The 23,671-nt window shown below is 40.9% G+C and overlaps 1 protein-coding gene across 1 annotated transcript; it reads left to right on the top strand.

Annotated features, from left to right (window-relative positions):
- Window positions 1-20,333: 20,333 nt before the first annotated feature.
- Window positions 20,334-22,952, top strand: LOC147899811 (glycerol-3-phosphate acyltransferase RAM2-like). Its single transcript, XM_087376897.1, has 2 exons — window positions 20,334-21,557; window positions 21,740-22,952. Exons 1-2 carry the CDS (start codon window positions 20,919-20,921, stop codon window positions 22,607-22,609), a joined length of 1,509 nt encoding a protein of 502 aa, XP_087233023.1. The 5' UTR covers window positions 20,334-20,918; the 3' UTR covers window positions 22,610-22,952.
- The last annotated feature ends 719 nt before the right edge of the window (window positions 22,953-23,671 follow it).

The following is a 23,671-nucleotide window of genomic DNA, read 5'->3' as shown; positions in this document are numbered from 1 at the left end:
CCAACGGTGGTTCGGAGGATTCAAGACAAAGAAGATGAAGAAGAGCCTGCAGAACCACAATGGCAACAGTCATTCTCGAAGTGGATAAAGCAGCATTTAAACGGCAGAGAACCTCCAGCCATTGAGGAGGAACCATCCGAACACCGTCGGTCCAAGAGATTAGAGAAGCAAAGAAGGGCGCATGAACACTTGGTCAACTATGCTTTGATGACAGAAGTGATCCGTGCTGATGAATCCAAGTCTTGAAGAGACACATGGCAATGATAGGTGGACGGAGGCTATGCAGTCGGAGTATGGCTCCATAATGAAGAACAACACTTGGGGCCTTGTGGATCGACCACCAAAACGTAAGGTAATCGGAACCAAGTGGGTGTACAAGACCGAGTACAACTCCGATGGCATGTTGGATAAGTACAAGGCTCGGCTCGTGACAAAAGGATTTGCACAGGTACATGGTTTTGATTATCAAGATACTTTTGCTCCCACAGCTCGACTAACCACAATTCGCAGTGTTTTGACTTTAGCTGCCCAGGGAAGTTGGCTCGTGTTTCAGATGGATGTGAAATCTGTCTTTCTGAATGGAGATCTCAAGGAGGAGATATACGTGGAACAACCACCAGGTTTTGAGATCCGCGGTTTAGAAGGTAAAGTCTGCAAACTGAAGAAGGTACTTTACGAGTTGAAACAGATCCCACCAGCATGGCACCAGCGAATTGATGTCTACTTTCTATAAAACGGGTTCAGGAGAAGCCCATCTGATGCAAATTTGCATATCTTCAGAGGAGGCATGTGTATGATCATGGTCCTTTATGTGGACGACCTTGTCATAACAGGGAACCATGAAGAGAAGATCTCGCAGACGAAGCATTTTCTAGGAAGAGAGTTTGAAATGACAGACCTCGGACTGATGCATTTTTGTTTGGGGATTGAAGTTTGGAAGGAGCCGAAACAGATCTTCATTTCACAGCTGAAGTATGTTGGAGAGATACTGAAGGTATTTGGCATAGCTGAGTGCAAGACAGTTGGTATCCCTATGGAGGTTGATGCGAAGCTCTCAAACGAGGATTCATCACCACTGGTGGACGAAGTGAAGTACAGAAGGCTTGTGGACAGCTTGATTTACCTGTGTAACACACGGTCAGACATCAGTTTTGCGACTGGTGTACTAAGCAAGTTTTTCAATAAGCCCCGGGAGAACCATTGGAGGGCATAAATGCGGGTGTTGAAATACATCAAAGGCACACTTGATTATAGCATCACTTATACCAAGGATAACATCTTGACCGGATTCTGTGACTCGGATTGGGCAGGAGACGTGAACAGTAGGAGATCAGTGACAGGGTACTGTTTCTCACTTGTATCTGAAGTTGTCATGGGTCAGCAAGAAGCAACCCACAGTTGCTCTTTCTTCTACCGACGTCGAGTACAAATCTGCATGCTTTTCTTCTTGCGAGACAGTGTGGTTGAGGAGGATTTTTGGGGGACATGGGTGCAGTGCAGAACAAGCCTACGTAGTTATCATGTGACAATCAGAGTTACATGGCGATTGAAAGAACCTGGTGCTCCACGCTCGCACAAAATACATTGAAATTCAATATCACTTTGTACGCGAGCTCATAATGGATGGAGAGGTCGACTTGGTGTATTGTCCGACTACAGAGAATGCTGCGGACAACTTCATGAAGGCTCTTGGAAGAGACTTGCTCGAGAGGCATCTTCATCGACTTGACATTGGACCGAAAAAGTAAGTTCACTTGTGGGTGGACATTGAGGGGAGGTGTTAGATATCAATGCTCCACTCTCGTGTAATTACGTAGGAACCCGCTAACTCTACTTGTAAGCCCCCCATATGAGAAGACATTTGAGTAGCTCGATTATCCGGTAGGTCTTAGTTTGGACACCAGATGGGGGCCATGTGTGGCCTGATGGCTGGATGGCTTCAGATAGAGTTGGCATACCGCTTACTAGGCTACATGCAAGTGTGGGAAGGCATCCCTTGATTAATCGCACTGAGGGTAGACGGAGCATTTTTCGGGGCAATCCACTCTTGGGTTGTGGGACTCGTTTAGAGCCTCATATGATCTCGGATGGCTCTGGGCCGAACGGATACCGTAGGTTAGTTGCTCTGTTTTGCGCATATGTTCTATCGTATGGTCAGTGGTCTATTTTGGGACCGATCCCCAGTCGATCATTTTAGGCGGACTGGGTCGGTCACCCAATTGAGCCTAACTGACTACAACTGGTGGCTATATAAGAGCAAGCCCGTGAAGCCCATTTCATCACTGGCTACAGCAACCCTGATTCCTTAGCATCCAGCCTCCGTCTTCTACTGTTTCCATCACGCCATCGAAGCTTCTTTCACAAGAGCGCATGGTTGGGAGGTAGCGCCATCTATTGTATCAGTTCTACAGTAATCAAATTTTTGATTCTCCATACTATCTTGTTTTCTCTCTTGCGTATAAGATCCTGTTATCTATTGAGCACAGACGTATTATTTTCTTATAATTAGATCACCTTCAATTTGTGCAATCATGTTGAATAGGTAAAAAAGACGGCCTTGCTATGTATTGCTTGTGAATATCAATTACAATTTCAAAGGTTTTTCAATTGTAGGTGAATTAAGCAGTCATAGATATCCATGATATATCATAAAGAAATCTATTTTAGCCGACAATTCTCTCATACACATGTATGTGCATACACAAATTTACTCCCAAAAAATCTAGCATATTTAGTGGTTACTAGCTCATCCAAGTCAAGATGAATATATTAAAAAAGTAAACAAGTTTATTAGTCTATTTCGTTGTTATTGAATGATTTGGTGAAGCCTACAGATGAAAAAAATAGGTAGTATTAATGCTTGGTCCTTCATGTTAGTAATGCATTGTTAGCTTTTACATAGAGAGAACATGATTTCTAGATCGTCATCACAAATATTGTCTCGTCCTTATCATAATAAGTCTGGATGGTACTAAACATGGAGCTTCCATCAATAACGAGGATTTGCAAAGCCTGAAGGACAATAAAGGCATGATGAGCATTGAGTATTTATCTATGGAACAGTTGGCATAAGAACCTTAATTTAAAGCTTATGGTTGAAATCTTGGTAAAGGAATACCATGACTTAGCCTTTTGAGTTTGTTCGATAATAGAATAATACCATAACATACCATGCTAGCTTTATTCTCCCAATAGATCAGTAAATCCCATAAGGAATCCTAAGGGTTATATATCTTTGATATTACATCATTGTTACTTATAAATTCACATGGTTAGAGAGGGACAAAGAGAGAGAGAGAGAGAGAAGCGGAAGCAAGTTGAGTGGAGGCAACAATAGTCAGATTGATGTTGCAGTGTTATAAAGCTAGTACAATCAACCTCATTTTGTGGGTAGAGGTAGTGTCTTCTCTTCTCATATAAAACGAGGTGGATTATATTGGCTTCACATCCATCCAATATGTTAATTTATGCCCAATTGAAAGAACTTGTCCTTTTTAAGTGAAGGGCAGCTACTCGAATAATCCTTATAAGAAAGGCTTATTAATGTAGTTTATTTGAAAGCATCTTTTACTTGGGCTAACATTCTTCAAGGCTTAGTGATGTGATCAACTAGAAGCACCTAGAAGTTAAATTTATCCTCGTTAATGGTGTGCATTTCTCTAATAGAAAAATATCTTCAGAGAAAAAATAAATTTAGATTATTGTTTTTGCTTTATTAAAGCGAGAGAAGACCGTGACCAAGAGAAAGATTGTGGAAAAAAGTGTAATCGATCAACCATGTAAAGATAACTCTCACAATGGATCGTTGTATGTAATTGAATATTAGTAACTGAAGGGTGTTTGTTTTTTGCGAGCTTTGATTGCGAGCTTTTTTATTTTTTTGCGAGCTTTTCTTGGGTTGAGCTCGGGGGACTTCATTTTTTTGGTCATTTTTTCGAACATTATATAACACAACTTTGGGGGACTTCATATGATATTAGACTCACATATGTTGAGCAACACTTATAGCACAACCCTTGATCCATGATCACTTTAAAAGTAAGGTTAGTTGGCAAGGATGTAGGGTCTCTTAAGGCCGATGAAAGCGTTTATGCCAATAAGGTGTCCTAGCCCACCTAGCTCTTTGGGTTCTCCAAACCATTTCACAAGACAATTATAAAGATACTCTTTGAGGTTTCTATGGACAAGAAGCTAACCTTTATCCAAACAAGGCCTCCTAATTCATAGTTAAAAACTGCCAATTATAAGTGTGCAATAGAAAAATTAAACCAAAGCTTTTTAATTATGTATAATTTCGACACCGTAACACAAGCAATGGCTTTGTTCATACCACATTGATTGTTTTGACTAAAAACATGACCATGTTTGGAGTCTTATTGACTAAGTTATGGCATAAATAAGACTCATTGTCCAAGGCCTTAAGCACTTGAGAAGTTGCGCTAGCGTAGCCCCTAGGTGGGCTTGGGAGGCTTGGACAACCAATCTTATTTTGGTCATAACTTCATTAATATGACTCCAAATATGTTCATATTTGTAGTCAAAATGATCAGTGTGATATGTACAAATCCATTTCTCATGTTATAGTTTCAAAATTCTACATATTTAAAAAGTTTTGTTTCATAAGAGCTTGAACTTGTCATGCTACACATGGACATAATATTTTTCCAACCATAATTGTATATTAATAGTTTGAACATATATACTTAGTAGTTATTAATAATCAATAATTTCAACAAAGTCATAATCAATGATATTAAAAGGGCATCATTGTTAGCTTCACGTGAAGGGGAATATTATCCTAAACAAAGATTAAAAAAGGAGCCCTAGACCAACACAATTCCTAGTTGAGCTCTAGGGGCTCCATCACGCAAGTTTATTCTTACTCATGGTGACATGAAGGCGATCCATAATTGGTGTCTATAATGTTTATAAGGTGATCAATGATTTATTGGTTGTATTATTATACATTTTACTCATGTGCATTAACTATCCGTACTATCATATTAATTAGTCGTTCCTTGATCATATGGATAGCAAAAATTCAGTGAGTTGTAGAAAGTTGTTTAAGATGGAATTCGGTAGAAGAAGCTTCGTGGGTTCCTCAATTTTATTTCTTTTTTGTTCACTACACGAAATCCTTACTTTGAGGCTCAAATAACGATAGCAAGAAAACCCTTAAGCTCACAAATGTGTATTTTTGGTGTTCCTTGTCACGTCTTTTCCATTCACAACTCAAAAAAAGATCGCAAAAAAAAAAACCCCCGTAATTGAATTATGCAAGACAAAGCATTGGTCACGTTTGTCACATATCTTGGATACTAAGATACTTTCTCATATTACTTAGTATGGATACCATTCGTTTCATAGGTTGGATCCAAGTTGCATTCATTGCATTTTGTCTTAAGTGTGTGAAGCTCAAGGCATGGAGGAGGATTAGGGAAGATGAGGAGGCTTAAGGGGGGACTATGATTCGGTAAAAGATAAAGGATGGCCTCTCAATTTTCAAATATTTTGAGGCTCTAGCTCTACCCTTATGTAGGCTTGTTTTCACAAGTTTCCCCAAGCTTCTTCCTCATGAGCTTGACACTAGTGAGTTGGAATGTGCATGGACTCCACGATCGTGCACATTAGCAACAGCCATAGCACTTAGTCCTTTGTTAGGACCTTCAGAGGGTAGTGGTTGGGATATCAGTGGACTTCCTTCTGATACAAGAGAATAATTTTCAGGTAGTAAATATTAGTCAATATCACCATCTTCTGCCAAGAATAGGCACAGACGATAATAAGCAAGAGTGCATGAGTTTGCATCTCAATTTCTCAGGCAGTCTCTGCGAATGTATTCGCATAAGGCAAGCTGATTGCACGCAAGGTAGTTTGTATGGGATCATGGAGGGAGGACTCTAGGATAGGCATCTTGAATGTCTATAACCTGGCGGTGTATAGACAGCAACGTCTAAGGATTTTTTGGAGTCTATTGTGCTTCCCTAGTATGCAAGGCACATCATTTCCATGGATGTCTCATTAAATGGGGACATGGATGTTAATCAGCATTGTGATCTATGATGATTGTATTCTTAGTTATTTGCTTGATCTCAATATTTTGGGTTCTTGATGGCCTCCTTGACATGAATATAGGATGTATGTTAGGGAGCAGCATGTCTTTGCTTCTTTAGATGGTTTCAAGAAGGGTAATTTAATGTTCACTTCGTATCTCCACCAGAATACATTGTGTATAGCCTATGTCATGAGGTGCATTTCCCTCAAAACCTAAAGATCATAGACTCGTACCTAATGGAGAGTGAAGGGCTAGGACTTAAGTTGTGTTATTTTGTATGGATATCCTAGTGACATCCATCAAGGGCTTAGCATATATAGAGAGGTGTTCTACAACATAGGCACCTTGTGCTTTGACTTCCTTGAATGATATATACATTTTTAATCTTTTGTATAGGACGTCTATCCTTTTTCAACTAAACAATCATTTTTGGAATCCTTTACAACATTTTCCAAGATTAATAATCCTTTGTGCAAGCTTTTGTCCTTTTCATACAGGTTTTTTATAATTTCAAAAATCTAACCTTAAAAAATGGCTCCAATGACTTGTGTTTCCAATCGATTTGAGTACTTGGAGGAGTAAATTGATAGCTCATATGAGTAAGTTATGTTAATTTTTGGGCAAATTCATCAAAGTTGAAGCTCTATATATTTGTCTAGCCAATTTCTAGAAGCCTCTAGATTGGCCCATTTGAAAACAAAAACCTTATAGATGGCTTCAATGACTTGTGCAAATCTATGTAGTCGCAATGGTGAGCGTGTTGTGGGGATCCTGATGGAGCCTCCACTCCAAGCTACTCCTTGTGAGACCAATGCAAAGCACGAGCCATCTGCATGTGTCACTCAAGCAGCTCCCGGATTGTTGCAATGTGTTTTCATGAGAGAAAGAGGGAAGGGGGATAAGGGAGAAGAGAGTGGAGAAGGGAGGGAGACAGAGAAGGGAAGAGAAGAGTGAAGGGGGATGGAGTGGCAAACAAAAAGGCACTACAAAGGAAACAAGAGAACACCCAAAGACACTCTTGAAAGAGAAGAGGGAACTTGTATTCCAAACTTGTGCATACAACAATGAAGACCAAAGTCAACCATTTGGCCTTTTATACAAGTCACCTGTTGAAGGGAGGGCCAACCCTAATCTCTTTATAGCACTCCCTCTTCTTTTACGATCCTCTTGGGCCCATTTTGGTCCAAGACACAAGGCTCTATGGACTTGGCACTATCCATCAAATCATATTCCACTAAAATAAATCTCTTTCTTACTCTAGATCCCTTTCAATTCAAACAAAACCTTTTACCTATGCGTAATTTGGCCTTTTTGGCACTAGAAATGAGCTCAAAAGGCTCAAAAACCCTAGGGATTATTGTAAACATGGATACCTTTCAATGATTCTTCAAAACCCTCCTTGGAGAATTCTCTAGAGGGGGTTTTCAAAAATCACCGAAAGGTACTTATGTTTATAGCCATTTCTAAGGTTTTGGGTCCTCTTAGCTCATTTATGGTGCCAAAAAGGCAAAAATATGCATAGATCAAAAGTTTTGTTTTATTGCAAGGGATTTAGAGAGTGTATGTGTATATATATTTACTTATTGATTTATTTATTCATTCATTTATTTATTTTAAATCTCATATGCAATCCTTGATATCTCAACCGTGGTATATATGAAGAAATTGATACACTTTTTTGTATGGCAGAAAATTATAGCATGATAGACCACCATTACTTAAATACATATGCAATCATCCTAACCTCTTTGCCCTTAATGCTTGAGGGTTCAAAATCATTAGTCATACTCAAAATAGGGCTACTTCGACCATCTCTTGCAATTCGGAAGACAAATATTTAAGTGAGTATATTCAGAGGTGAGTTATTTGAGTACATCGTCAAGCAATTGATGGTGGGAAAGCATCCTAACAATTGGCTAGAAATGAATTTGGTATTAGAGTAGATTGTGTTCAATAATTATAATGTTTGATTAGAAGGAAGTTTGATAATCTGTAGGATGCCTCTTATATCTACATTAGACATAAGAAGATTGATAATTTGTAGGATGTCTCTTATGCCTACATTAGGCATGGTATTAGCTAGTCGTTATGGGGATATAATTTTTTCTTGCTTCTTATGTACTCTTAGTTATCCTATGCTAAGTTGGTTGAGAAGAGAAGGCCTCCTATATAAGTTTTAGCATGAAGCCCAATAGCTACTACAAGATTATGTGAAAGTACGGAGAGAATTATTATTCCAGCCAATTGTTGTTGCTTGATTAGTATGAGGATGTGAAGTAGAAGAGTGAAAGTACATATTCCTTTTGGAGACTATAAACCTTCCCTTTAGAGGGGAGAATTGTGCACCACACAGGCATTCACAGTGGGATGTTCTTATAGAAGATCATTTTCATTATGGAGTTGCATTACATGCATTGACTCTCTTGTATGCATTTCTCCATTTCCTACATAGTGTATCAAAATGAATTTATGCATCAACTCTCTTAGATGCTTTTTTCCATTTCCTACATAGTGTATCAAAACAAATTTGAGCTAAAGGGGCCCATAATGTCACATAGCATTGTATAAGTGTCTTTAGAGGTTATAATGTGTGATGCCAATTATGCTCCCCCTTGCTCGTTCTTGCCATGGCTCATTCCCCTTGCACGTTGTTTGGGGTACCTCATTTAATTGTACTTAGCTATAGTTTAATTCATCAACACATTTTTGCAAGAAGATACCCCAAGTCAGGAATCATGGTGGCTTGAATCCCATTCTGAGCTGGTGAATAATTAATTGGAGATTGATTTATCATCAGATTCATGTGAGCATGTAGTTAAAATTAGCATGGTTAACCAATTGAGTATTGTGTGGCAAGGATTTGATTTTGATTTGATTTCCCATGCCAAGCTAAATAATTAGAGTTTGATTATTATGAGTTTCAAACTAGAACATAGTACATCGCAGTGCCTAAAATTTGATGTTCTAATCTTAATGATATTGTAGCCTATATCCTCCATTAGGGTGGTTGGTCCTCCAGTACATCCTTCACTATGTTGGTTGATCCTCCACCATATCCTTCATCGAGATGGTCCTCCAATACATCCTTCACTATGTTGGTTGATCCCCCATCTCAACCGTCACAGTGTCTAAAATTGATGGTCTAATATTGATCGTAGCCGCACTTAATTTTTCACTGTTAGCCCCTGAGTTAGGCTAACATAAAACCACGCGTGGTCATCGAGTGCTAACCTTGGATGGAAGCGGTGGAGTCGACTAAGCACCAATTTTGTAGTGGAGGTGTAGATGATTGTAGTGTCATGACCAATCAACAAATGGAGGTTGGCGCACTGAGCGCATATTCTTTTTGACGGCAGTTCCTTAGGTAGTGATATGGTTGTAATAGGCAAAGGGGAGAACAAGAGAGAAGTTTGCCGAGTTCTCTTCCTCTGAACTAAGTTTGCTAGGAGACAGAGTGTTTACAGCAAGACGAGGCAGCTTGGTTGTAATCAAGTTGGTTTGAGTCAATATAAGTGAATGTTGGTTGCCTATTCACCTTTGTTGTTGTTTTGAACTCCATTTTCTAAGTGTTTGAAGTGTGTACATGGCTCAGTATTCTCTCGTCATCACACGATTCTTCTATGGTAGCTAACCTTGACCTCCAAGTGTATATATGTTGGATTCTATTCTACACTCAAGCACATCTACCTTAGGACTGTAAGAGCGAGCATTTTCACCAAGCGCATACCAGGTTCGGTTGTCATCGAGCACCTTTTTGAGTTAGTCAAGTGAGGAAGCCAAAGCGTCACCATTTTGGCAATCTTATTGGGGAAGGGTCAATTGAATTCTGAGTTGACAAGCTATCAGAATAGAAGATTTAGAGAACCGAGTTAGTAAGCTCAGTGTCAAGGTAGAAAGAGAAAAGAGATCATGTTAACCATCAACAAAGTAAAACAGTTGTTGGGAATCTTGGGCTACTCTAAAAAGTTTATTCAAGTGACTTCAAATGAGTGGCATCGACTCGTAGTGTGCTTGAAGACCGGTGTGTGGAATACAGAGAGTACTCGGATTGCTATTCGACTACTTTCTACCTTAAGCAATGGTTGACACATGCTTGGAAAGATGAAGAAGATATGTGGCCAGACGTGAAGAGTATCTGAACCAAAGGCATTGGTTACATTTGACTATGAGAAGTGGAGTGGTCTCAGAACCAGAGCTCAATGCCAGAAGTGGTAGAAGCAACTGTCCAATAGGAGTGACAAGGTGCGAGAAGAAAGACTCCGCTACGGGTGGAAGTGGACTATTATGCAGAGCCAAGTTGAAATGATGGTGTTGGGTTGAGGTGACCTTGAAGATTGGTGGATGAATGTATGTCATGGAAAATGGAGTCTGAACACTCATATACAGAGAGTTAGGATTTTGAGTGGATGCCATTTCCTCAGTTGAGCATCAAAACAGATGCGAAGACCAATTTAGAGTGCAATGAGAATGTCTTTAATAGTACTTGGCATCATTCTAGAGGGATTGCGTCGAGAAAGGTATGAAGACATCAAAATGAATGCAAAGACCAACTCAGAGAGTGATAAGAACGTCTTTGATAGTACTCAACTATCATTCCTAAGGGATTGCATTGAGAAATGTATGAAGATAGAAGATTGGCTTCAGTTGATGGATAAAGAACCCATCGTAGGGAAGAAAGGCATGCTTTTGATGGAGAGAGATGCCATTGAAGACCCAAGGTGAATGAAGTGCAACTAAGTAGTCTACGTGAGTTCCTCTCACAACACATGGAAATAGTACTCGACCCACATGCATATGTCAAGCTGTACCTTTAAGGCTTGAAGATAGTACCAACCAACTTAGCGAAACTCTATAATGACCTCACACCCATGAAGGTGGTTATGATAGGTGGATGGCTAGTGACTCAGTCCTTTTGAGTGGAAGACCTACCTACTCGAGTTTTGGAATAAAATATATAAAGTCTAGCTCCAACTTCAAGCTAAAGTTCCAAAACTTCAAAGGCACATATGATGATGACCCCTACAGTCACTTGTAGAGTTTTGTACATGTCTTTCATATCAATGGTGCAACAACAGATGAAGAGTATATGGATTATTTTCCATGTACCTTAATTAAAATACTCAAAGGTGGTTCAATCAGTTCCTGATTGGTTATTTCCCCGATTGGTATACAATGTCTGAAGCATTCTTGTGAAGATTTTGATAAGAGATCAACGAGGAAGATGTGAGGACAAAGCTTAGTGAACTAAAACAAAACAAGGGAGAATCATCCAAGACTTTGTGCTTAGGATGCGAGATCTCATCAGTCAACTGAGTACGGTTACAGAAGATAAGTCTATGTGAGCCTGGTTAATGATAGGTTGTACCTAGGTAGATTTGTGCAGGCCAAAGATAGTAAACCCGCCGACTAGAACTTATGAGGAACTATTAAACTGAGCTGTTACTTTAGAGAAGAGTGAAGGCTTGAGAAATAAGGTAAAGGAGAAAGATGCTGATAGTGACATGAGGAGATGCCAACAAAGAAAGATAAACTAAAAATCGAGTTGAAGAAGGCGTTAAAAGAATTGGACAATCATGGTAAGCCAGGTAACAATGAGAAATGGTGTAATAAATGTTCCAGAGGTAGACATGTGGAAGAGGAATGCAAGACTAAGTATTATAATACCTGCACCAAATTCGGGCATGATGAGTCAGATTGTTGCTTTAATGGTAAAATCACCAGATGTCAGCAAACCAAAAGGCGAGACTGATAACCAACCATCGAGTGATATTCCTGAGCAAAAGAAAAAAGGGAAGAATGGAAAAGACAAGGCTGGGCCATCTAAAATCAACTGCTTCTATTGTGGAGAAAATCATATGCATTCTGATTGTCCAATTTGAGTGGAACACTTGAAGTTACTTAAGAATAACATGGAATGGAAAGACGTGGATCCAAAATGCCGAGCAATTGTAGCCGAGCTACAAGATACAGTTGATGCTCAAGTGATCACTCGATCAAGAGGATCAATGACAACCATTGGGGACACAAATGCTTCAAGCAAAGACATCAATTAGAAAGAGCCAAAATTGCAAGGGAATTGAAGGGAAAAGCTCCAGTAATAGAAATACCCAAGCAAACTTAGTATTATATTACTAAGAGAGGGGAATCCTCAAGATCTACATCCAAAGAAGCAAAATCAAGCACTTCACAAGAAACTAGTGCAGAGCTAGCCCAAGCATGGGAAACATTTAAGAATATGCAAGTAAGTTTGACATTTACTGAGCTAATGCGAATAGCTCCATATTGTCGTGATTTCTTTGCTCAGTAGATTAAGGAGTCATCCGAGCAACCAAAGGAAGTACAATCCTTAGCCAATATACCTGTGATTGATACTCTAGTAGTTGATGAGGAAGTCCCATTGATCACCATCAAGGTCAAGAAACAACCCATATTAGGAGTACTAGTGGATACTGGTTCAAGAGGAACATCTCTGAAGAGATTTCTCAAAGATTGAAGTCCAAGTTATATAAGCCATCACCTTTCCGTGTGCGTATGGCAGACCAACGACTAGTTGACCCCAAAGGTATGTTGCAAGATGTGGTCATTTCTATAGATGGCATCTATTTCTCCTTTCTACATCCACTTTCACATCTACGCATTCAGCTATCTTTGTTTATTACATGTTGATTGTGTCCCTATGGAGGAATTAGGTGCAAGATATATCGTTTCTTCTACAACCTATCTTGAGAGCTTGGTAATAGATGTTGATAAAGAGCTCTCTTAATTAGGGCACCACATCCATCATATTTCATGGATGGACCCAACATGTTTAGAGCAGTCTTAAGGATTAAGACCTTGAGACAAAAAAGAATCATTTAAGACCTTGAACTAATTTAAATTGAGAAGAAGTATCATTTAACCATATCCAAAATTTTAAACATTATTTCTTGTACTTGGGGATCATGTAATGTGCTTATTGTACCAATGTGCACTTTGTACTTTAAAACATGTAATATTCACCAAAATCTATCACATAGATAGTTACACCCTTGGGAAAATTGGCAAGCCATATCCTAAATTCAGTAGATGCCAAAAAATTGATTTTAAAGGATGCACCCTATCAACTCATTGCATGACAACTATACAAGATGGGCAAAGACCAGATATTAAGGAGATGTGTAATGCCTCATGAGATTATGCCAATCCTAAGTGAAGTCCATGAAGGCATTGCAGGAGGGGCTATGATGTATGCCAATGGACTACTAAACCACAACACAAAGACTTCAATCCCCTAACAATAGTTGTTGCACAAAAACCATTTGAAAAACTTCAAGATGATTGCATCTCAAGTCATTCAACATTTGCTAGGTTATGTCAAAGTCTATGTGCATTTTGCAACAAGACACATTTGTGTCTTTGACTCTCATGAGAAATTGGGGCTTTCAATGCTAAAAGCTTTTATCCAATGCTTACATGAGGGTTCTTAGCCATAAAACTCTTGTTCAATTCTCTCTACTCATCTTGCCCAAAGTACATGCAAAATATATTCATGAGTGTAGTAAGCCTATTATTACAACCATCTGGCTAGTTTGGAAGAACTTTGGAGAGACATGGAAACATCAAGAGTGCTCTGGGTGTATACAAGTGGGTGTTGGTGGAGAGGGGGAAAAGTATGACCTGGCTCTAAGTTTTGGAGTAAGGTCAAGTGTCAACAAGATGTATATGTTGATTTGGATCTTGAGTTTGGGTGAGTGTCTTGTGATGTCTGAGGGCTTTGATGAGGAGTGCTCCAATGAGTAGATGGGAGAGATAGTACAAAGGAGCAATTAGAGTCTTGTCATCCATCACATGCAAACATTGTGAATTGGTGTTCAATGGGGCTTTTGGATCTGTTCAACGAAGCAGCCAAAATTTTATTGCATGTAGACATATTATGTAGAAATCAAGAAGCTAAGAAGAATGGAAAGAGTCTGGTTGCAAGAACTCTTTTTGTTGGGAATTTCCTATGAGAAGATCAAACAAAAATTGGATAAGCTTGCTAAGGGGGGGTTTTCAGTGGTAGTAAAGTCCCTTCTTTTGAGAAACTGGAGAGGTTGTTGGAGTTTGAATGTGAGTGATCCTTAAATGCATATGAATCTTAACTCTTGGGGATGCAACAACATCAGGCCATTCAGGTGATTACTAATCTCGACTCTTCACAAGCTTTAGCATGCACCCTACATTTCGTAGGCTAACAATCCTACCAACACCTCGAGAGATGCACGCCCAAGATGCAATGCTCTCTAACCTGAGAAATGGCCTACAGAAAGTGAAAGGGGTGCATAGCTTAGATTAACTAGCTGCAAAGAGGGCGACATTAGCTATGTTGGTGTCCCCTGAAACAAAGGAGAAATGGCTTGGGAGCACAATGTTGAAGCTGTTGTCAATTTCTTGCATGCGCATTAGGTAAACAATTGCTTATCCCTCCATTGGCGGCTAGGACTCCATTTAGGTTCAAGAAAGCTTGAATTTTGTGCAATCAAGCCCATGAAATTCCCAATTTTATGGATGTTAAGTTGTTGATTATACTCATCCATATGTAGCAAGTCCTAGTACCTACTTTATCTGTAAAGCGCGGGGTCACTTTGCACAAAACTACACCTCAAGGCCAAAAAAGTAAGTCCAGCCTTTGATTGATGGCTTGCATGTTGAGGAGGGTGGTGGGTTTGCGGCTTAGGTTTCTATGTAGAAGGCTCTAGGTGGGGATCAAGGAGTTGTGTAGATTATTCTCTGTGACTTATACTTGGGGGAAGAAGAATAGGATCCCCCTTGGCTGACCTAGATATGGAGGTGTCGGTCAAGTAGTCTTCTACAAGAAGGTCAAGTAGAGGTTTGGGAATGGGGTGTGGGAGAAAAGGCAAGTTCTTTACAAGGGGTCCAGAGGTAAAGGTTTGGGAGTGGTGGCCTTGTTTGGCAGCATAAAGAATGGGTTAGGTGTGGTGGAGAAGTTGGAGGGGGCAAGTTTTCTCAAGTGATACCTCTCTTAAGGATCTGCATATGATTGATAGTCATAATGGCATTGGTGCTATTGTAAAAGTCTCCTTGGAGTCTAAAAGCATGGATGATGGAGAGCTTCTTAAGGTCAACCATTAAAAGAGGAGTTTTGATGACAAGATGCAAAAGAAACCTCTTAATAGATAAGAAGATCAATGGTGTGTAGCCTTTGATAAGTGTCCCTAAATGTGTCAAGGATGCAACTTGGATCCTAGTAATGGTAAGGAGAAATGCTTCACCTTGTTTTGAGATGCATATAAAACAATTGCTTGGTATTGTAGGTTGTGGAAGGGGCTGGTCAGGTGAGTTTATTGTTCCATCATCAATGATTCTTCTTGGAATCTCTCAGGCTATTGTGGCAAGAATAAGCAGAAGAGGTGTTTGCGGGTAATAAGGGGGGCAAGGTTGCAAATTTGTCTTTTGCAAAAGATTAAGTGTGGAGAAAGTGATTTCTTTTGGCAAGTGTTTATGAATCTAGGTTTTTTGGTGTTTGTAAATAGCCCTAGTTGGGGTAAAGGTGGGATGGTAGTGCTAGTTAAAAATTCAAAAAGCTCTTCAAATATGTCAAGGTAATGTGTTGGAAGTGGAAGTCTCATTTTTCACACTTGATTTTACGGTTGCATGCCTATATGCTCCTAGTGGTTCAAAGGAATAGGAGGACTGGTGGAAGCTATTGAGCCATAGGATGCTGTGAGATCATGGTTTGCTTGAAGGAGATTTGAATATGATAGAGAGGTCCTGTGATCCCTCTCAAGGTAAAAGGAGGGCATCATCATTTGAGGCTGAGGATTGGGAGGACCTCTGCTTCACATAGGACTTCGTTGATTGAGAGGATCTCTTCTTGGCTAAGACTTGATTGATTGAGCAAAGCCATGTACATTTGGAAGGCTTCTCATGGAATCATCGAAAAAAGAAGAGGAACTTCATGCTAGTAGCATTAAGCAATTATATGTCTCGAGAGACGGTTGGTGGATGACAGCCTCTATGGGGGTAAGTAGATATATTATTTTGGTTTCTTTGATGATGGTCCAATCATCTATGGTTCTTTGTATTGATGGGATAGTGGTAGGCCATGTGACATTCCCTTTAAGTTTGATTAGAGACATTTGATAAGTAAGGTGTTTTGTGATCTAATAAGCTCTAAATAGTTGGATAGCAAGTGGAGGATCTATGCAGCAAATGTGACAAATCTATAAGATCTATGTTGGCTTGTGCTTCTGCTTGGGACATACACATACAAGCTCTTGAGAAGAAAGGTAGGAATAAGTTTGCTAGGGGTCAAGCAACCCCTTTTGAATGCCCTAAAATGACCCCTAGATGATCGATTTCGATCAATGTTGGTGGTGGAGTTAGAGGGGACTCTAACTGACTAGGAATTAGAAAGGACAAAGAAGGCAAGGACCAAAAGCAAACAAATTTGGCTATCTATCACAAATTTCCCATCCCAGACCTTCTTTCAATTTGTGAAGTGTAAACATGTTAAGGAAAATGTGGATAGGATGATAGATAAAGGGGGTAGTTTAGTCATAGAATTGTGGCTTATTAGTATGTTTTCAAGAAGGATCTAGGTGAGATTGTTGGTAAACTAGCACAAATAGACCTTGTTTAGAACAAAGAATCATAGGTGGTTCTAGGTTCAATGAACAGTAGAGTCTCTTTAGGGCAGATGGTAGGGCTTGTAGGAGCCTTTTTAGAGAATCAACTATGAGAGGCCTTGAACTCTATAGAAAGAACTCACATGGTTTAGCTATTATTTTCTTCCTTCTAGGATCTTCTTAAGGTTGGATCTTGTGGAGATGGCCAATGCCTTAATGGCAAAAGGAAACTCTTTCTAAAGAGGCAGTGTAGATCAAGAATGGGGGACTAGGGTCCCATTACCATGCTAAATACCTTGTATAAGGTGTTGGCCAAGGAATTGGTTTTAAGGATCAAGGTATCTATGCATGAGTATTGATGATATAGAGAAAATTTGCTTTATTAAAGGTAGAGACATTTTCAAGAATGTACTGAATGTGTCTATAGCCCTCGACTATGCTTGTGCTTCTGGGTAGAAATGCATTCTCTTTGTCGTTGACCTTGACAAGTCATATGATAGAGTACACTGACATTACTTGTGTAGACGCTTGGCAATGCATTTGTAAGGATGATTAAAATGTAGTTTGGTTATGTCTTGATAGTCTTAAGATTAAATGGAGGTGCAGTTGGCCATTTTGGCTTATGAAGATCTAGAAGGTAGGCCTGTCCTCTAGCCCCACTTCAGCATGGTTCCACTGATTTGTTGATGAGGAAGGGAATAGAAGAGGGCAACATTTGAGGTATTGTGTTACCCTCAAGGGAATAATTTTGGTCCCAATTGTTTTGCTGAGGATATTGTGGCTTTTTCTTTGGAGGATAAGGTTATGGGGGAGAATATGCAGGGGGTACTATTAGGTTTTGCAAGGTATATGTGTGAATATGTAATTGGGAAAAGATGTTTGCCTTAAGATTTGATAGAGCCGGTTTGGGTTGAGGATTGGACCACCAAATGGTTTGGGAGAGAGCAGATTGCTAGATATCCCAGGGCCACTCTTGGGATGGACCTTACATTTAAGAAAATATTTGAGTGTTTCATGGGCAATTCAAAAAACGAATATTTATGGTAGGCTTTGAGTTTAGGGTGGAATGCTCGAGCTCAAATTATTCAACATGTACTATCTAGTGTGTATACGTTTTGTTTGGAACTTCATTTACCCTATGGGAGGCCTTAAAGGTCCCAAAATATAGGGGTGGGTTGGGGATGCTAGATGCAGTGCTCAAAAACACTTCCTTGTTAGCCAAATGGTTGCCAAAGACGTTTGAGTGTGATGTACCCTAGGTAGAGGCAACAAAATGGTCCATAGAAAAGAGAAATGATAGTGGAATTGGCTCACGGTGTAATCTTACTTGGTATGATCAAGTCTGTTCCTTTTTTTGCTTGAAAATATCTAGTACAGATGTTGTTGTGGACGTTGGTGGATGCATGGAAGACTTTTAGGATGTTCATGTCATGGAAAGGTAGACCTGGCCTATGTGGAGATGATAGTCGAAGGGAAAATATTTGGTGAAACAGGGCTATGGTCAAGGAAGGCCAACTTTGAGGCCTACTTGATGTCACTTGAGCCTGAATTTTGCAAAGGAATGGAATACAAGTATAAGAACACCTATTTGATCAAAAGAGGGCTGATTGGAAGCTGATGGATACTATGTGTAGATAGTTTCAATTAAATGAACAAGAAGGTGCTCTATCCTCTGAAGTTCTAAGGTTCATTCCGCATTCTTAATCACCAACTTGGCCTTGAGTTATATGTGTGGCCTCCTTGATGTAGAGTTAGGCACTATGTTATATGCTCTATATGGAGCAAATGCAGCTTGGCTCCCTGGGGCAACTAATATACATGGGTGTGCTCAAAGTAGGGCATGTAGTTGAATTATTGTTTATTAGAGTGTGTTTGGAATGAATGTAGGGCACTACCAAAAGGATGCTTTAAAAAAATTGAACTTGCGACTAGTTGCATTAGAGTACCATCAAAAGCTATCCACTTGCTCTATCGGGTTTTTTTAACCTGTAGGTGTGCTATAACCGAAATTGCATGGGTGTCAATACTCGAAAGGGATTGGTTTCTTGTATGCTTAATACTTTGGGTGGTGGTCACAAGGGGAAGTTCATGAACTAGAGTTTGCGGTCGACTACTTTTAGTCGGCTTGCTTTTGTTGGGGTGCCTACCGAGGTTGTAACAAAGTTTTTGGGTCATTATTGTGTTTTTTCATTTCAGAACTATGATGTACTCAAGATGTTCAGATGCTTGCATGCGAAATTTTAATTGAGACAAGTATGGTAAAGGGAGATCCTATGATGTGGCTTTGGGGGAGTGTATGGTAGAGTATATCCAAGTCATAGATGGTATTTCATTGGTGGTTTTGTTGTGAATCATGTATGATCTACTTGTGTGTTAGCTCTTACTCGTGGAGGTTGTGTTAGTGGTGCTTCTTCTGAAATTGTTTGTGATGTTCAGGGTGGTTTGGTTTTTCAAAGCTTTCTCCAAGTGAGACCATCTATTGGTGGAGCATCTTTTGCTTCTAGTGGTGCAGTTTTGGAGGATTTGGCTCAAGCTTCTTTGGTTGGATCTATTGGTGTTGACATTGTTGGTGGTTTGGCCATTTTATATGTTACTATTATAGTTGGTGGTACTTTTCTGTTCTTGTTGTTGTTGGTGGTGGTTTGTCGGTTGTAGATGTTCCTGATGTGAAGCGTTTTAAAGATGTCTCGACTTTGGTCAAGTGCTCAATGAAGATGATGACTTCTTCAAGGATATGGTTTGTTGTTGGCCTGATGGTTGTGGTGGTTATGGTTCATCAAGTTTGGTTTATTCAAAGGTTGCGTCTTCAATTTCTATGGTGCTTTGCTCGTGTTTTGAGAAGAAGTGATTTATTTTGGGAGGTTTTAGTATGGTAGTCAGATTTAGGGATTTTTGTCACAAGTGCCCTTTTGGCATTTGTTGTTAGTCTTGGTCTACGTAGGTTCACGCTTTTTAATAGAATGGTAATTTTGAAGTGTGTACACGTGTTGAGTTTTAAATTGTTAACTTGTTTTGACGTATGCTTATGTGTCAATTGGAGGTTTGTTCTCTTGACTTTATTTAAATTCATGATGCAGGTGGTAGCTATTGTGGAGGGGTGTTTTTTACAATAATTAAGGTTGAATGGTTGAGATATTTGCCATTGACCTCCCAATCTTGATGAGTTTAACTAGAAAGGCTATTTGCCCCAAATACAACGTGGCATCTTCTCTCGCATGTATACACATCCGAGTGTATGCAACATTGGCGCAATATAAAATGCTTGTAGTAGTTAGTTAAGAACAAGGAGGCGGCCCAGAAGGAAAGGAGGGGCGGGGCGCCTTTGTCTGCGGCACCGGCTGCTCTTATTATCCGCGTCCAACCACCCCCCGTGACCCAACCCACCTACGACCACACGCACGACACACTCTCTTCTTTCTCTTCTTCCAACGCACGCAGTCCACAGCAACAGCACCAAGCATCCAGATTCCAGACTCGTTAGTCTTGTTCCATGCATGCTTGTCTTTAAGTTAACGCACTGTCTCTACCAGTCCCTCTACCTTCCACGCCGCCAGCCACCCCTCCTAAAAAACCCGCCACCCTTCCCCTCCGCCATTAATATTGCCCCAACGTCACCCAGCTACTTCCACTCGCCTTGCTATTACTTCTGCTGCAGCTCCCCAACGCCTCGTCCCATAGTCTTCGCTATTACCGCATCTTTCCACTTTCGCCCGACCTGTTCATCGCCTCCTCCTCCTCCTCCTCCTCCTTCTTCTCGTGACGTGACTCTGTTGGCCTCATGCCCTTATCGCTCCTGCTTCCGCTGCTTCTTCTTACGTGACCCGAGCTCAGCCGCTTCCTTTCAACCCCATCCACCAATCATTCTTGTTTCTCCTCCTCTGCTCCTTCAGCTCCAAGTGAATTGCTGTAGCTGCCCGCTTCCATTCAGTCAATATTATTCCTTCCTCATTCCCAAGCACTCGATAATTGTAACACCTCCTTCTGCCCGATTGTTGTTGGCTTCTCGTCCTAGTCCATATAGTTCATCTTAAATTTTGCTCCATATCTTTATGCTATGCCCAGCTCCCTGCTCGACATGCTTATTTCACGGGAGCTCCTGATCCAATGTTTTCGATAAGAGTATACACCTTCTGCCCTTATCACACGCACGGCGTCGGAAATTGAGGGACGGGCTAAAAAATATTCCCGTCCATGGTCATCCAACTGTGTCATAAAAACAGAAGCTATTAGTGGGAAAGCTTTGCTGATTTATCGCGATGGGCAGTGTAAAAGCCGGTCTCGTCAACGAAGCTCATTTCGAGTATGTGGAAACATGTTCCTCAGAAGGCCGAGAGAAGCATACTGTGGTGGCAGACTTAGATGGAACTCTTACTAGGGGAAGAAGCTCGTTTCCGTACTTTATGCTTATAGCTCTGGAAGGAGGTAGTATCCTGCGGGCTGTTGTGCTCATGCTTTTTTCTCCACTGGCCTGGATTCTGTACCACTTTGTATCCGAGGCAGCAGGCATCCGGGTCTTGATCTTTATTTCATTCGCCGGTCTGAAGGTAAGGGACATTGAGTCCACAGCCCGTGCTGTTCTTCCGAAGTTTTACGCTGATGATGTTCATCCCGAGTCCTGGAGGGTGTTCTCTTCGTGTGGAAATCGTTGTGTCGTAACTGCTAATCCTCGCATTATGGTGGAGTTTTTCGCCAAGAACCATCTCGGCGCGGACAAAGTCCTAGGCACTGAGATACACGTTACAAGGGGAGGCAGGGCTACAGGGTTGCTACTTTCTCCGGGCGTGTTGGTGAGCTCCTGCAAGAGGGATGCTGTGGAAGTCGAGTTTGGTCATGAGCTACCGGAACTTGGCCTTGGAGATCGAGTTACTGACTATCCTTTCTTGCGTCTATGCAAGGTAGTTCGGATTTTGTATTGTCGTTTAGATTATAAATTCTCAGATCTTCATCTCATAACAGAATTATTCGTAGCTAATTTTTGAGGTATAGCTGAAGATCGGTAGAGTTATGAAAATAGTTGAGCTGAAAGTCAGTGCATTTGGGAATTACATTTTCTCATCACGCGTTTTCATCTTTCCAGGAAGCATATATCGTGCCGAACCGCAGTGTGGAAGCTGTTCCGATGCACAAGCTCTTCAAACCCGTTGTTTTCCACGATGGGCGCTTGGTGCAGCGCCCCACGCCTTTAGTTGCATTGCTCACCCTCCTCTGGATGCCCATCGGATTCATTCTCTCTGTAATCCGGGTGCTGGTGTGCGTCCACACTCCAGTGCAATATGTTCCGATAATGCACAAGATTCTGGGGATGCGCTTGATTGTTAAAGGAAACATACCAGCTGCAGTGGAGGAAGGAGGGCATGGAGTCTTATTTGTGTGTTGCCACAGGACTTGCCTGGATCCTGTCTTCCTTTCCGTTGCCTTGGGCCGTAGGCTTTCCGCAGTGACCTACAGCGTGAGCCGTTTGTCAGAAATATTGGCCCCTATTCCAACCGTACGGCTGACTCGGAATCGCGAGAAAGATGCCGCCAACATCAAGCGTTTACTCCAGGATGGCAACCTGGCCATCTGCCCTGAAGGAACTACCTGTAGAGAACCGGTCCTACTGCGATTTAGTGCCTTGTTCGCCGAGCTAACAGACAAGATCGTGCCCGTTGCGGTTCGTCCCAAGATGGGGATGTTCCACGGCAACACTGTGAGAGGTATGAAGGCGATGGATCCCTTCTTTTTCCTGATGAACCCATATCCGCAATACGAGGTCACAATCTTGGATCAGCTGCCGCATGAGCTGACCCATGCGGGGGGTAAGTCGCCTTATGAGGTGGCAAACTGCATTCAGAAGATGCTTGCAGCGACGTTGGGGTTTGAATGCACCACCTTCACTCGGCGAGACAAATATAGGATGCTGGCAGGGAGCGACGGGATGATGCCTGTCAAGGAGGGCAGGGATTGACAAGTAATCTACCAGGAAGAAAGTTTTCTGTTGCTTGCTGAATATTCTCCTGTTACATAGTGATTTGCTATTCCACTACTACGTCTACGTTGATTGTAGAGCATGGCAAAGGTCACGACGTGATAACCATGTTGCTACTCCCCGATCGTGTCCAGGTGATATATCCTTATTCATAAGTTACTGGTTTTCTGTCTGCTTCTACGTCTAGTTGGTAGCAATACGTCTGCGAAGGTCACATGGTTAGCCAAAAGTTATGTCTGTCTGCTTCTAGGTCTAGTTGATCGCAATTTATCTGCTAAGGTCACAAGCATAGCCATGTTATAACTTCGTGATGAACTATACACCCATGGTTGGGGCACGTTCCCCTTCATATATATGCATCAAAAATTGCGTACTTTAATGTGCTTTTAAAATTCACGAGAAGATGATGCAGAGCATTAGCATACTACCTTGGTTCTACATCGGCGCATACTTCTTGTCCTAAGGTCACAAGCGTAGCCATGTTATTACTTCGTGATGAACTCCACACCCATGGTTGGGGCACGTTCCTTAGCATGAAAAATTGCGTATTTTAATGTGCTTTTAAAATTCACGAGAAGATGATGCACAGCAATAGCATACTACCTTGGTTCTACATTGGCACATACTTGTTGACGTTAGTGGCTAAGAACAATTCCTTGCATGATATCACAATTCAACCAATGCAATTTCTTAAGGCACCAAACTTACTTGGCAATCTAGTAGCACAAATAGCACGCTTTTGGATCAGTTGTTGTAACTTGGGGTGTGGGTGCTCCTGGTAAACTTCCCTTCGGAAAGAAACTTGTTGCTTGTAAAGTGTAAACCGCAAGCATCATGCCCCTTTTACTTGGTCAAGCGTGCTCCCCCATATAGAAACACTGAAGGATAGATAGGGGTGGAAAAAAGAAAAGTTTCACTAATTAAAAACACTAAAGGATAGAGAATGGGCATCCATTCCATGATTGTGAATAGATTCAAACATAAATTTCATATTCCAAAAAAGCCAACTTGTGTCAAATTTCATAATTTTCATTAACTTAT

The sequence above is a fragment of the Dipteris shenzhenensis genome, chromosome 7 (genome assembly GCF_047967505.1).
Source record: "Dipteris shenzhenensis isolate YYH24624 ecotype China chromosome 7, Dip_SZ_1.0, whole genome shotgun sequence".
Classification (NCBI taxonomy): domain Eukaryota; kingdom Viridiplantae; phylum Streptophyta; class Polypodiopsida; order Gleicheniales; family Dipteridaceae; genus Dipteris; species Dipteris shenzhenensis.
The sequence above is the reverse complement of the archived record's forward strand: the minus strand, read 5'-3'. Positions and strand labels throughout refer to the sequence as shown.

Coding starts and splice junctions, on each gene's coding strand:
- LOC147899811 (XM_087376897.1), top strand. CDS start 20,919: ATGGGCAGTGTAAAAGCCGGTCTCGTCAACGAAGCTCATTTCGAGTAT. Junction 21,558..21,739: donor CTTTCTTGCGTCTATGCAAG/GTAGTTCGGATT, acceptor TCATCTTTCCAG/GAAGCATATATCGTGCCGAA.